At 37.6% G+C, this 14,974-nt stretch overlaps 1 protein-coding gene across 2 annotated transcripts in view; it reads right to left on the bottom strand.

The window, feature by feature from the left end:
- The window catches only part of Srpx2 (sushi repeat containing protein X-linked 2), a 24,138-nt gene extending 20,834 nt beyond the window's left edge, over nucleotides 1-3,304 (bottom strand). For both annotated transcript variants that reach the window (XM_010623389.2, XM_033760539.1), the window contains exons 1-2: nucleotides 3,237-3,304; nucleotides 1,780-1,862 (exon numbers count right to left, since the gene is read on the bottom strand). In XM_010623389.2, coding sequence (XP_010621691.2) covers nucleotides 1,780-1,862; nucleotides 3,237-3,265 — 112 coding nt within the window. In that variant the 5' untranslated portion in view covers nucleotides 3,266-3,304. The remainder of the gene's footprint in view (nucleotides 1-1,779; nucleotides 1,863-3,236) is intronic.
- Between the last annotated feature and the right edge of the window lie 11,670 nt (nucleotides 3,305-14,974).

Genomic DNA, 14,974 nt, shown 5'->3' with positions numbered 1-14,974 from the left:
CTCAAAACCTGCTTTTGATTTTTTTTTTTTTTGTACCGGGGATTGAACTCGGGTCCTTGCACTTGCAAGGCAGGCCCCCGAACCACTGAGCTAAATCCCCGACCCCCCTTTGAACATTTTATACATACATAAGGTAGTGGGCACACTCCTTACATTATTCCTCTTGCCCTTTCTCAGCCCTAGGAGGGGACGGCGAGAATGAATGAATGAACAAATAAATGGAGGCAACACCAGCAGCTTTGCTAGCAATGTAGGGGATATTCATAGGAACCACAAATGTTTCTCACAATGTAGCCAACTAAGAAGGCTACAGAGACCTTACCACTCTGGACTCTTTACAAGAAGTGACACTGGTGATTCATGTGTAAGAGGGGAATCCCTCCTCTGTAGACAGCTCTTTAAGAATTTCAAATGAATGTAAGTTTTAAAATTGTGGTCCTGTGTTCAGAACTCCAACAGCTCAGGCTTTTGTTCTGGGAAAGTGAAAGGCCTTTGCAGGCAGAGATTTTATACAGGTGTTCAAAATTGGCTTTTGAGCTGTCTAACCTCTACTCCTTTAGCCCTGTGGTCTTTGGCTGGATTTTGTTCTTCCACATTTAAACTGAAGCTACAGGGAGGTTGGGAGGACAGATGCATGGAGACTTGGGGCTCCCTTAACTCCAAATAGTGTGTACTCTGCTATAAGTTTGATTTGAATTTCTTCATATCAATGTCAGCCTTTGTGCTGCATCCCCTATAAATCCAGGTTAAACTGAAGAGAAGTTGGTGTATTTGTTTGAGAAGTTGATGCAGCTGTTCCAGACAAACAACACTACTGCCAAAGCCCTCCATCAGGAGCTAAGAACATGTGGAAAATTTTAGCTTGCAATGACTGTGGCTATGATGGGAGAAGTTTGTTATTTATTCATCTTTGGATATTTTCCTAACCCTACTGGTTGGGCCTGTCTCATTCTCCCAAACTCCCCAGGCCCTGTGAGGGCAGAGACTGCAGGCCACATAAAATTCTTAGCAGTTGGAATGCCAGTTGGGCCTCATCAAAGGTCTGCCAGCTCATTATTCTTCCCTCAACCCTCCCCTCCCTGCTTCCCTCTCCTCAATGAGTCCTTTATGGCTGATTCCCTGTGTCTCCAGAGGTGAAGGATGAAACACGCAGGAATCCAGAAAACTCTAACCCTTCTGAAATAAGGAACAAGCCGGAAGAAACTGGGGAATTCTTCATTAAGTGACTGTGATCCATATTGTTATTAAAAGCTTTAACAGAAAGGGGCCATAAAAATCTCATAAACAAGGTCCAGGAAGGAAGCAAAAAAGGGAAGGAAAAAGTTTGATATATTCTTGTTTCCTTCAAATAGTTTGCCTGCCTCCATTTATTTTCCAAATAAGCTATGTGGTCTCTGTCCTGTTTTTGTGGTCTTCACAATGGTATTTGACTCACAAAGGAATTACTATTAATAAAGATATGACTCACGGAGAACTTAGAAAATATTTTTTTCTTGGAGTTAAATACAAAGTAGGTGAGGCAATAGCCTCAAAGAACATGTTTCCTAACCTTAATTTTTGTGCTGGCACATCCTATCTTCAAGTAACTCTTGTTAGGTTGCCCCAGAGGCATTCCTTGATAGCTGTTGCAATGATTGGTAATATTTATTGTCCTTTAATAGCTTTTATTTGTATCTAAAATAATAATCTTTCATTGTCGTCTATTTCTTTCCTTGTCCAAATCTTGGTGTTAGGCCCTGACCTTCCCGGAAGTAACAGACAACAGCTCCTACAACTTACCTGCATACCATGTTGATGTCACTGTTGGAATAAGGAAGAACAGCAGAGAGAGAGCTCTTCTTTGAGTTAGTTCACCAGCCATCCTTGAGAGGAGGAATTAGGGAAACAAGAATAGAGGTGTGTATCTAGAAGTACCAGAGGTTAAAAAAAAAAAAAGACTCAGAAGTCAGCTATCTAGGAATTTCTAAAAGTGAGAGGAAGCAGAAGCATGGGATCTGTCAGGAAAAAGAAAGATTTTTAGAATTAATGAGTGCTTATTATATTATCCTATTCACAAAGATTTTTTCACTTCTTAAAATAACAATCCTTTTTGTTATTTATGGTCCCTTTTCTGATGGGATCAGATGCAGATGTTCATGGTCCAAGTTATAGGGAGAGACACTGTAGTACATAAACCAGAAAAAGGCTAATACAAAGTCATATAGAAGTAGGATAGAATTTGACCATGTACAGCTGCCAGTTAATGGTTTTTCCCATTCAGCTAATATTTCCTAATCACTGATTTGGGGACATATTAGCACATAAGATATAAGAGTTTGAACTCTGGACTTACACAGATCTGAATATGAATCCAGTTCTGAAATCTATTAGCTAGGGGCCTTAGACAAAAACCATTAACTTCTCCAACCCTCTGTTTTCTCATCTATAAAATGGAAATAGTAGTATCTGCCTTATAACATGTAACATAACAAAGCAATCAATATGTTTGACATGATTATTAGCAACTTCATACTAGACAGGACTGGATATTTCACTATTTTTGTCTCCCAGGCAATAAACATACCTTGACTCTGTTCTTGTTTTGGGTTTTGAGGCTTAGTGGTTTGGTAGAGCTTATGGTTTTCAACTCTTACCTAACCTCCTAATTTTATCCTGCCCAGCCAGCAGGAAGACAGAGATGTTGGGAAACCTATTGAAGTCCATGAAGAGAGGGTGAGAAGGCTCCAACTGCCCTCTCATTTCCCATCATGTCCTCACTCAAATGGATGAGAGCTGTTTGTGGTTCCCAGTGGGAAAATACTTAGTAAATAATAGTATTAAAACCTACTAATTTAGCAATATAAAGTGGGCCACTCAACCTTTCAACAAGTATCCATTCACCCATATGCCTTCAGTGAAATGGCATGCTCAGAGGAGGAGTCAGTCTCAGAAATGGAGAAACAAAAAAATGTTAGATTCTGGCCAGAGTCTCTAAAGGGACATGCAGAGTCCAAGAAATGCAAAAATCCATTTTCCAGTTCATAGATACTTGGCTTTGGATTTTATTCACAGAGTAACAATTAAGTGAGATAGAGAAAAAAGTGAAAGAGCACGAGGGAAATAAGGAAAGTGAAATGATGCGGAAAGAATATTAGAAAGAAAAGAAAAGACAGGAGATGGATTATAGAAAAATGCAACAAAAGAAGAAAGAGATTAAAGGAGGCTCCAGGACAAGGAATATGTAGATAATCACTGACCCTTTCCCCACATCCAGGTTCAATTTCATTAGTTCGCAGGTGAGCAGAGGCTTTCCTTCTTTCAAACCACGTACTGTACTCTGAGTCTATGACTCCTTATCTGCCTGCCTCCTCCCTGATGTCACACTGAAAATGTGACTCACCAAAGTCAGCCACCCTTCCGTTGTGGGCTGAGAAGGTAGTGGGAACACGTGTACAGCCAGTCACAGCACAAACAAAAACAGAATATGATCCAATTTAACAAAAGAGCTTCTTCCCCTCTTCAATTTGCAGCTGCATCATCCAAATTCTGCATCTCTTTATTCTCCAATGCTGTGAAACAGGGTAGTGTAGTTTGAGGGGTTAAATTGCAGAGCTTACCTGTTTATAGGGGTTTTTGTTGCTGTCTTTCTTTCTCTTCCTTCTCCTTTCTGTCTGCTCCTCTCATAAGTCGGAAAAAAAATAAAAACAACCTTCTTCTACTTTAACATTCCTATGAGTGGCTCCTGGTCCGTCTCAGCCTCCAGGATTCTGTTAACACTGCCCAGATGTTAAGACTTTCACATCTCCCAAAAGTTGCCTTAAAGCTATATTATCCTCAAAGCTATAGCTCGTCTTCCCTGAGAGATGAGACAGAAGAAACATGAAGATTAGAGGAATTTAGTCTGTCTGCTGCAGAACAGGGAGAAATGTGAGTGGTACTGGCCTCAAGCCCATGAGTATAGTGATGACTAATAGACTGGTTAAAGGGCTTCCAGAAATGCACTGGGCTGAAGAACACTACTTTTTATGACTCAGTATGACATCAGAATTGAATGAAAAGGAATTTCACAAACTCCAATTAGAGGGGGAATAGTGTGATTGATTTCAAATTTCTCTGGAGTTTTCCTCTGTGATTCCTTAGTACTCAAACTCCAAGTTGCTTTGCTAACCATATGGTACAGGTCAGACACAGTCTAAAGCCCCAACTTTTCTGGACTTCAGTTTCTAAGATTATGTTGTTTACAAAATACTACCAAGCACTCATGTGTGTGTGTGTGTGTGTTCCAAGCGCTCATGTGTGTGTGTGTGTGTGTGTGTGTGTGTGTGTGTGTGTGTGTGTGTGTATGTGCTGTAGCAAAATCAGGATCTCAAACATACCAAGCAAGCATTGTACCATCAGCCTTACTATGCACGCCTTGCCTGAAGACTCAGGACTGATTTCTCACACTAAAAATTGAGGGAAAGTATGCCTAGAGAGGCTTTTATTGGAGGTTTTTAAATGAATCTAAATAATATGTGGATGGCAAAGTGAAAGCCATTGCTAAGCTGTTTCCCAGTGGTCTCTGACAGATGGCTATGTTTCTCTTCACTAAGCAAGCTTTCATCTACAGCTGGTTATGAAATTATTCTTGCATAATAGAGATAAGCTCCTTACATTCTTTTCTCTTCGCACTGGACATGTCTATCTCCCAAAAATTCAGTGGTTGTAAGTGAAAATTTTTTTTAGCTGTGGTAGAAAAGGTTTCTCCCCTTGGGATACAAACAAATTAGTAACCCTTATTTATCAAGGGAATAATTGTACTTACATTAATACAAAGATCATTAGCAAACCTGAATCTGTTTCATTTCCAGCCCACCAGTAACAAACATGTATTTAATATCTACCATTTTTTAAACAGTGTGGCAGCAATATAAAGAAGCAAAAGACATGATCTCAGCCTCGTTCCTTCAATAAATTCATCAAGCAGCTACTGTGTCAAGAATGGTAAAAGTAGTGAGACAGACAAAATCCCTGACACCCTAATATATTTGATTAATTCAACAAATATTTGATGAGCATCTATAATAAATGCTCACAGTGATTCCACACATTGTTCTAGGTACTTGAGAGGCATCAGCAAACAAAGGAAACAAAAATCACTCCCCCTTGGGGATAGAGGTGATCCATCAAACAAAAAATTGTTCTTTTAATTCTGTGAGTTCAGGGTATCTTTATTAGTCATCTACTATAAGGTAAGCATTGGGAATACAGTGACGAGCAAGGAATGTGTGATTCTGGATCTTATATTACTTAGTATCCAGCTCTCAGAAAGTTTGTTTTTATCAGGGGAGAAAAGAGAGACCGAGACAATTAGAAATCAATGTAATACCGTGCAGTAGCGAAGTGCCCAAAAATTACAATATAGATTCTGAGGACTCCAGGAGGAGGACATAGGAGGAGCCACTCAGGAAATGTTGGGCTTTAGTGTATCCTCAGGCAAAGGAAATGACATAAACAGGATCTCACTGTTAAATCCTCAGGGGAGGAACTGATTGCCTCAGCCTCCCAAGTGCTGGGATTATAAGCGTGTGCCACCATGCCCAGCTAATTTGTTTTATCTTAAAACAATAAAGCATTGTCAAGAAATAAAGATAAAGAAACAGAAAGAAAATCTTTTGAGGGAATTGAATCAAAGGACTTCTCATTGTCCTGCATCCCCTGCTTTTTTCCCTTTTAATAAATTGTATTGTGTATACAGCTTACAATATTATGTTATTGAAACATAAATAGTAAAGTGGTCACTATAGTGAGCAAATACCATATGTGTTATCATATATAGTTATTGTTTCGTGCATTTGACAAGAATAGCTAGGAATCTACTTTTTTTTCTTTTTTTATAGTAACAGGGATCAAACTTAGACCCTTGTGCTTGTGAGGCAGGCCTGGCACAATTGAACTAACAGGCAGACGAGGCCAAAGTAAAACAGAAGCCCAGCAGGGCAGACATTAAGTTCTGTAGCTTCATGTCCAGAACATGGGGTGAGTTGTGGTGAGATGTGAGCTCTACGGGGCTTGGGCAACTCCATCTCGATGGCATTGCTTGTTGCAACCCATGTGGCCTCTCTTTTTTTTCCATTAAGTTTATTGGTACATTTTAGGTATAAAGTACAGTTACATTCATCATTGGGATCTTGTACCTTTACATGATGTATCTTGGTTCTTACGTTTTCCGCATACCTCTTAAACTAGTTTTACATATTCATCTCATAAGTACTGCTTGTGGACACACTAAGGCTCTTGCTGTTTATTTCATATTTGTGCATTTTCACAGACGTATTTACTCTACCCTGGATTCCCTTCCCTCCTTTCTTACCCTGTTGAAATTCTATCCAGTCTTTCTGCTGAGAAGCTGCCCCCAGCTTGTGCCAGTCAGAGGTAGTGTTATTTTGTCTTTCTTTTCTCTCATAGCTCACTTTGTGCCTATCTCAGTTATAGGGCTCACCACAGGAATTGTCATTGTTTTTACTTATTCATGACCCCTAATGGAATGTGCGGGTCTAGAAGACAAGAACCTCAATCTTCATCATATTCCCATCATCCAACACAGAGCTAGCTTAGCACTTGCCAGGAGGAGGATGCTGCATAATAAGTGGCCTCCATCTCACTTACAGCTGGAAGGAGTGAAACAGGCAAATCCCAGACAGAGGTCAAGGAAGAAAATGAAGGGTGGGATTAGCTCAGTGGCACCGGCACCTGCCTCTCATGCACAAGGTCCTGAGTTCCATCCTGGTACCAAAGAGAGAAAAAAAGAAAGAAAGAAAGAAAGAAAAAAGAAGAAAACGAAGGGTGTGGGGGGGATATAGACATCGTAGGTAGATAAATGTAAAGAGATAAGTGAGAGGAGTGCTTCCCATGAAGCGCTAAGATGAGGAACATGGAGAGCTCGCCCAAATCGGGTGGGGGTAGTTTTAAAAAAATTCTTGAAGCACCTGCTATGTGTGGAAATCACTGTTAGACACTGTTGGAATATAAAGTTAAATAAAATACCTTCCTATCAGGGTTGACCAGGAAGATAAGATGAAGACAAAGACATTAACAAAATACATACTAAATTTTGTAAAGCTCTTAAAGTTCAGTACCATTTTCAAATTTAAGACTTTTAGTATGAAGCCTCTAAGCAGTCAATAGAGTATTACTTAAAAAAATACTAAGTAAACAAACTGACTTACCTAGCCTGAGCTCTCAGCAAAAAGTAAAGAGGCTAGATTAGAAGCAACTTTCTTAGAAATAATATGTGGAATTGTGAATTGTAGTACTATTCAAACATATTTTTAATTTCTTTTTTTCTCATTGAGTTTATTGGTACATTTTAGGTATACAGTACACAGTTACATTCATTATTGGGATCTTGTACCTCTACATGACAGGTCTTGGTTCTCATTTTTTCCCCTTGTCCCTGTCCTCCCTTCACCCCTCCCCTCCCCCTTTACAAACACTTCATTTCCATTTTATCATTTTCTCATTTTTTTTCTTTTCCCTTATTACCTTTCCCCTACCCTTCCCACTTTCCCTACACCTTTAGCCCTTTTCTTCCTATTTCACATTGTCAATTATCTTATTAGGATCTTATGTACTATTATAGTTTTTCACATCATATTTTTAATTTCTATGTGCCATGAGTTATATATTCTTAGCTTTTTTGGAAGAAAGTAAGATGACAGATGAAAATGATTCATGGAAAATCTGAAAAGAGTGTATGCAAAAAACAGAAGAGGATTTCAGAAAATGAATAATGGGAACAAATGAGAGATGATAGGAGACAAAAGATGTTCCTATTCAAGAAACTAATTTTTACTTCATCTGAGGAGTGTGTATTCATTTCAGATGCCCATTTTTGGATTTGGCCTCTAAGTTTGGGGGATCTGATTTTTTTCAATTCTTTGTATGTTCTAGATATCAGTCCTTTGTCAGAGGAACAACTGCCTGCAGATTTTCTTCTACACTGTGGGTTGGCTCTTCACTCCTGGTGATTTTCTTTGCTGTGCAAAAGATTTTTTTTCATGAAGTTCATTGGTACATTTTAGATATACAGTTAAGTTACATTCATCATTGAGATCTTGTACCTTTACATGATGTATCTTGGTTCTTAATTTTCCCCTATTCCCCTGCCCTCCCTTCATCCCCTTCACCTTTCCCTATTTACAAAGACTGTTTCCATTTTTTCGTATTTCTTTTCTTTTCCCTCTTTCCTTTCCCTACCCCTCCCCCTTCCCCTACTCTTTAGACCCTTTCTTTCTATTTCACATTATCAATTATACATTTAGATCCTTATTTACACTTTAATTTTTTACACCAGAAAAACTATTCGGTATTTACTCAAATGTGCCCTATTTATTTGACTTAAGAGTATGGCCTCAATGTGCATCATTTAGTTAAAAATGTCTCTAGTTTCTTGTTGTTTATGGTTTAATAGTACTCCATGTTATAGAAAAGCCACATCTTCTTTACCCAGTCTCCAGTTGATGGGCAGCTGGGGCTGTTTCCAAGTTTTCACTATTAGAAATGGTACCACAATAAGTATGGGTGCACATATATCACTGTGATATGATTCTTCTAATTCTTTTGGAAGGATACCCATTAGAGGGATAGCTGGGTCAAATGGAACCTCTAATCCTAGTTCTTTGAGGTATCTCCATATTGACTTCCATAGTGGTTGCACCAGTCTATACTCCCACCAACATGGAGAAGGGTTCCTTTATCCCCACAACCCCTCCAACATTTGTTATTGGTTGTTTTATTGATAGCAGCCATTCTTTCAGGGGTGAGGTGGAATCTCAATGTTGTTTTCATCTGCATCTCTCAAATAGCCAAGGATGTTGAACATTTTTTTCATATGGTTATTCGCACTTTTAATTCTTTGTCTGAGAAATGTCTGTGCATTTCAGATGCCCATTTTTGGATTGTGTCTTTAAATTTGGGGGTCTGGTTTTTTTGAGTTCTTTATATATTCTAACATAGTAGACTTTTATCTGAGTAACAGCTGGTAAAAACTTTTTCTGACACTGCAGGTTATCTATTAGCTCTATTGGTGGTTTCTCTTGCAGTGCAGAAGCTTTTTAAAAAGATGAGATCCGAGTTTTTGATTCTTTGTGCTAGTTCCCATGCTACTGAGGATTTCTTCATAAAGTCTTTCTTATGCCAATGTCTTCAAGAGTTCTACCTAGCTTATCTTCCAGCAACTTTAGTATTTCTGTTTTAATATTTAGATCTTTAATTGACTTCAATTTTAGTTTAGTGCATTGTGAAAGATAGGGATCTATTTTTAAACCTTACAGGATGAAATCCAGTTTTTCCAACACCATTTATTAAAGAGGCCATCCTTCCTCCAGTGCGGATGCTTGTCTCCTTTGTCAAAGATGAGGTAGCTGGGTGTGTCTGGAGTAGTTTCTGCATCTTCTAATCTATTCCAATGATCCTTGGGTCCATTTCTTTGCCAATGCCATGCTATTTTTATCACAGTGGCTTTGTAGTATAGTTTCAAGTTGGGAATTGTGATAACTCCTGACATATCTCTGTTGCCTAGAATGGCTTCTGCCATTCTAGGTCTTCTCTGGTTCCAAATGAATTTTTGGATTGTTTTCTCTAGTTCTGTGAAATATGCTGTTGGGATTTCAATCGGGATTACATTGAATCTGTAGAGCAGTTTTGGTAGTAAGGGCATTTTCACTATATTGGCTCTTCCTTCACAGGAATAAGGGATGGTTTTCATTTTCTTATATCCTCTTCAATCTCTTTTTTCAGTGTTGTAGTTCTCTTTTACTTCCTTCATTAGATTGATTCCTTGATGTTTCATTTTTGGGGATGCTATTGTGAAAGGAATTCTTTCCCTAATTTCTCTCTCAGTGAGTCTGTTATTTGTTTACATGAAAGTTATTGATTTTTGTGTGCTGACCTTGTATCTAGTTACTCTACTGAATCTGTCAATTAAGTCTAGAAGTATTTTGGTGGAGTTTTTTTGGTCTTTCATGTAGAGCATAATATCATCAGCAAATAATGACATTTTAATTTCTTATTTTCCAATGTTTATTCCTTTTATTTCTTTCACTTGTCTGATTTCTGTGGCTAATTTTTCCAAAACTATAATGATCAGGAGTGTTGATAGTGTACATCCTTGTCTTGTTCCTGATTTTAGCATGAAGGCTTTCAGTATTTTTGCCATTTAGAATGATGTTGGCTGGTGGTTTTTCATAGATAGCCTTTATCAGTGTTTAATAAAGACCATTTATTCCAATTTTCTGCAGGAGTTTTATCATGAATGGATGTTGAATTTTGTGGAATGCTTTTTCTGCATGTATTGAAATTATCATATGTATTTTGTCCTTGTCTCTGCAAATATAGTGTATTACATTTATTGATTTGTGTATTTTGAACCATCCTTGCATCCTTGCAATAAATCCAACTTGAGGAGTGTATGATGGTCTTGATGACCCTTTGTATTCTGTTTGCCAGTATCTTATTGAGGATTTTTGCATGTATTTTCATTAGGGAGATTGGTCTGTAGTTCTCTTTTTTGGTTGAGTCTTTCCCTGGTTTTGGAATCAAAGTAACACTTGCTTCCAGGAATAAATTTGAAAATATTGCTTCCCTTTCAATTTCATTGACGAATTTAAAGATTAGTGGCAGTAGTTCTTCTCTTAATGTCTTCTACAATTCAGAAGTAAAGCCATCAGGACCTGGGCTTTTCTTTGTTGGTAAATTTTTAATTACATTTTCAATTTCACTGATTATAGTTGGGGTGTTTAGAATTTTTATATCTCCTTCATTCAACTTTGGCAATTCATATGTATCTAAGAATCTGTTCATTTCTCCTGTGTTTTCCATTTTATTAGAATATAGACATGTTCTCAAAGTAGGTCTTCATGAGCCTCTGGATTTCTGATGGATCTGTTGTGACTTTACCTTTTTTATTCCTAATTGCATGGATTTGAGCTTTTCATATCCTTTTTTTGATAAGGTTGACAAAGGGTTTATTGAGTTTATTTATTCTTTTGAAAAAGCACCTTTCGGATTCATTGATTTTTTTTGTATTGTTCCCTTAGTCTCCATTGCATTAACTTCTGCTCTGATCTTTATAATTTCCTCCTTAGTATGAGCTTTGGGTTTGTCTTACTCTTTTTTTCTAGGAACTTAAGTTAGCATTAGGATGTTTATGTGAGCTCACTTTGTTTTTCTTGTATCAGCATTCCATGCTATGATTTTCTCTTATAGAACTGCTTTCATTATGTTCCATAGATTTCTGTATATTGTATTGTCATTATCATTTAATTATAGAAACAGTCTTTGTTCACTGACCCTTTGGTTGTTCAGAAGAGTGTTTTTCAATTCCTTGTTTGTGGAGTTCTTGCAGTGCCTCATGTTATTGATCTCCATTTTCTTTGCACTTTGGTCTGAGAATATACAGGGGATAACTTCAATTCCTTTGCATTTACTTAAACATGTTGTATGAGCTAGCATGTGATCTATTTTGGAGAATGACCCACGTGCAGCCAAAAAGAATGTATATTCTTATTTTGTGGCATGGAAGACTCTGTAGACATCAATTAAGTCTTTTTGTTTTGTTTTTTTTGGTACCGGGGATTGAACTTGGGTCCTTGAGCTTGCAAGGCTGGTGGCGGAACCACTGTGCTAAATTCCCAATCTAACATCAGTTAAGTCTATTAGTTAAAAAGCTTGGTTCAGTTCCTGTATTTTGTTGTTGATTTTTCTGTCTGGATGATCTGTCTATTTATAACAGTGTGGTATTGAGGCCTCCCACCACAATTGCATTAATGCTTATTTGTTTTTTCATGCCCATTAACATTTTTGTGTAGTTGGGGGCATTAGTATTTGGTGCATATATATTTATGATTGTCATTTTTTCCTCTTGGATTGTTCCCTTTAGAAGAATGTAGTCATGTTGTTTGTCTCTCTTAATTAGTTTTGGTTTGAAATCTACTTTGTCTGCAAATAAGACAGCTACCCTTTTTTTTTTTCTGGGCTCCTGTCACATGGAGAACTGTGTTCCATCCTTTTACTTTCAGGACATGAATTTTTTTTTAACTAGGTGTTTCTTGTATATAGTGTATTGTTGGATTTTGCTTCTTAATCTATTCTGCCCATCTATTTCTTTTGATTGGTGAATTGAGGCCGTGAATATTGATGGATATGTGATATATATATATATTTTTTTCTTATCCTTGTCATGTTATTTTCCTATTGTTGGCTTTTATTTTTTATTTTTTCCCCTTCTGCCTTTAGTTTCTTGCCTTGTCTGGTGGATTTACACTGTTGGGCTTCATGAAGTTATGACCTTCACTGTCTTTTTCTATGATATTGTTTAGAATTGTTTTGAGTACTTGTTTGGTATTCATGAAGATTATCAGGTACTCTTTCTTGCAGAAGTGTCTTATTTCACCATCAACTCTGAAAGATAGTTTTGCAGGATACATCAGTCTAGGTTGGCTGTTGTTTTCTTCAAGGGCTTGAAATACCTCTTCCTTGACTTGAGGGTTTGTTTTGAAAAGTCTGCTGTGATTCTGATGGGCTTTCCTTTGTATGTGATTTGCTTCTTTTCTCTAAGTACCTATAATATTTTGTTCTTCTTTTGGGTTTACAGGAGTTTGATTATTATATGTCTAGTTGTAGATTTTTTTTTATCATGGCTAGTTGGAGTCCTGTATGCTCACTTATATATATGCCAAATTGTTTCACTCTGTTTGGGAAGTTTTCTGGCATTAACTCTGTGAACAGATTTTTTAGGTCATTTGTACTTTCTCTTGCTTTTTCATGGATTCCTATCAGTTTTATATTATTCTTCTTTACATCATCTAGGAGCTAATGGATTGATTTCTCATGATCCCTTACTATTTATAAGAGATCTCTGTTTTCATGGTCCCTGAGTTCAATCCTGTCTTCAATATCTGTTATTCTGTCTTCACAGTGGCTAATTCTGCTGTGAATACCTTCAAAGGAGTTTTTAGTCTCCTGATATCTGTTTGAATCTGTTTCATGGATTCTATTTCTTTTGTATGTTGGGCATTCATGGTTTCTAATTTCTTTCCTATGCTGGGGGCATTCATGGATTCCATCATGGCGCTGTGCTCATCTTTTTTTTTTAATGTGTTTCTTTTCTAGAATCTCTAATCATGTCTTTCATTCTGGTCAGCATCTCTGTAGTTATCTAGGAAATTGTTTCTGTTTTGAATTTTTCTAGAGCTGCATTCATCTGTTTTGTTACTTCCTCTGCTATCATTTCAGGGTGCCCAGGTGGTTGATTGCCAGATTTTTCTGCCTCATTTTCTTAAGAATTTGCCTTCGATGAGCTGGAAGTCTGCTTTTGTGCCTTGCTTAGGTGTCTTCTTCTTTCTATTTTCTTTGTTAATACTATTTTTTTGTTAAATTCCTGGGTTGATACTTCAATATTGCTTATTGTTAGTATCTTTGTTGCTTGTATTTAGAACTCTTATGGAATAATTGCTTCTCAGAGCTGTCTTTCAGATGATACAATCAGCAATAACAATAGCATTGAGCACAGTTTAGAAAATGACAATTTTTGGCAGTTATTAATCTATCACCTTTAACCATGGGAATTAAATCAAAATCAAGGAGCAGCCCAAAATATGTTTATAGTGAATAAACCCCTCAGCAGAGCAACTTTACCCTTCGGGATGGGGACTTAGAAGGAGTTGGGGAAGGAGGGATAGATAGAAGGACAGGGAAAAGTTAGGAGTGAGGCCAAGTACACAAGAGGATCACAGAAACTCTAGGAAAATGTTGAAGTCAATAGAAAAATACAGAACAAAGAAACAAGAACAAGAACAGAGCCATCTAACAGCAATAGGGAAGCTAGAAACTATATTCACTTTCCTTTAAAATTTATGATAATCAAGAGAAGAAAAGAAAAAGAAAGAAAAAAGAAATAAAAATTAGGAGAGGAACACGAACAGAAAAGGAGGGAGATAAAGAACAAGATGAGAGAGAGAGAGAGAGAGAGAGAGAAAGAGAAAAAATAAATTTGAAAAGAAGAAAAAATAAATTAAAAATAAGAGAAAAGATAACTTTGAAAATAAAAATGAAGGGCCTCCTTAAGAATGTTTCTGCTGTCACAATAGACAAGGTATTAAGCGGCGTGCAGATCTAAATCAATTATTCTCAGCAAGCCAGCAGCAATCCCTGAGATTAGGGCTGATTTATGGCTGCAAAGCCCAAGTTGAGTTTCCTGACTTCCTGCTCCATTGAACTCTGCAAGGTTTTACTGCAGTTTGCAGCTGCCCTTCCCCTGGAGATAGTGCAGGTTATTATGAGAGTGGTGATCCCTCCAACTTACAAACAATGGTGGTCTGGTGTGCCCTTGTGGCTAAAATTTTCTTCACTTTTCCACTGGGCTTCAATTTTTATTAAGGAGCCTCAGAGAGGCCCTCTTTCTGTTGTTCACTTTTGCTCTGTCTTCTGGATCTCAGGACAAATGGCCTTTTTGACCCATGGCCCTGCTGCAGTACGGATTTAGGTACTAGTGTGGCTCAGCAGCCAGAGGCAGTGTGTGTTGGGGGAAGGGCTCTCCTCAGCACCCAGGGTAGGTGCTACCAGCTATGAAATCTTTTTAATAAGATGAGATCCCAGTTGTTGATTTTTTGTATTATTTCCCATGCAATTGGGGTTTCATTCATAAAATTTTTGCCTACACCTATGTTCTCATTTATTCTTTCCCGAGAGATTTAGTATTTCCATTTTAATAGCTAGATCTTTGATCCATTTTGATTGTGGTTTACCAGATGGTGAGAGACATGGCTCTAGTTTTAGTCTTCAGTGTGTAGAGAGCTAGTTTTTCCAACACCACTTATTGCAGGCTATCTTTCTTCCAGTGAATGTGTTTGGCACCTTTGTCAAAGATAAGGTGGCTGAGTGTGTTTGGAGTTGTTTCTGCATCTTATCATTTGCTCCATTGATCCTCAGGTCCTTTTTTTTTTTTTTTTTTTTT

This window comes from Fukomys damarensis, unplaced genomic scaffold, assembly GCF_012274545.1.
Source record: "Fukomys damarensis isolate Sample0158 unplaced genomic scaffold, DMR_v1.0_HiC HiC_scaffold_39, whole genome shotgun sequence".
NCBI classification, from domain to species: Eukaryota; Metazoa; Chordata; class Mammalia; order Rodentia; family Bathyergidae; genus Fukomys; species Fukomys damarensis.
The sequence above is the reverse complement of the archived record's forward strand: the minus strand, read 5'-3'. Positions and strand labels throughout refer to the sequence as shown.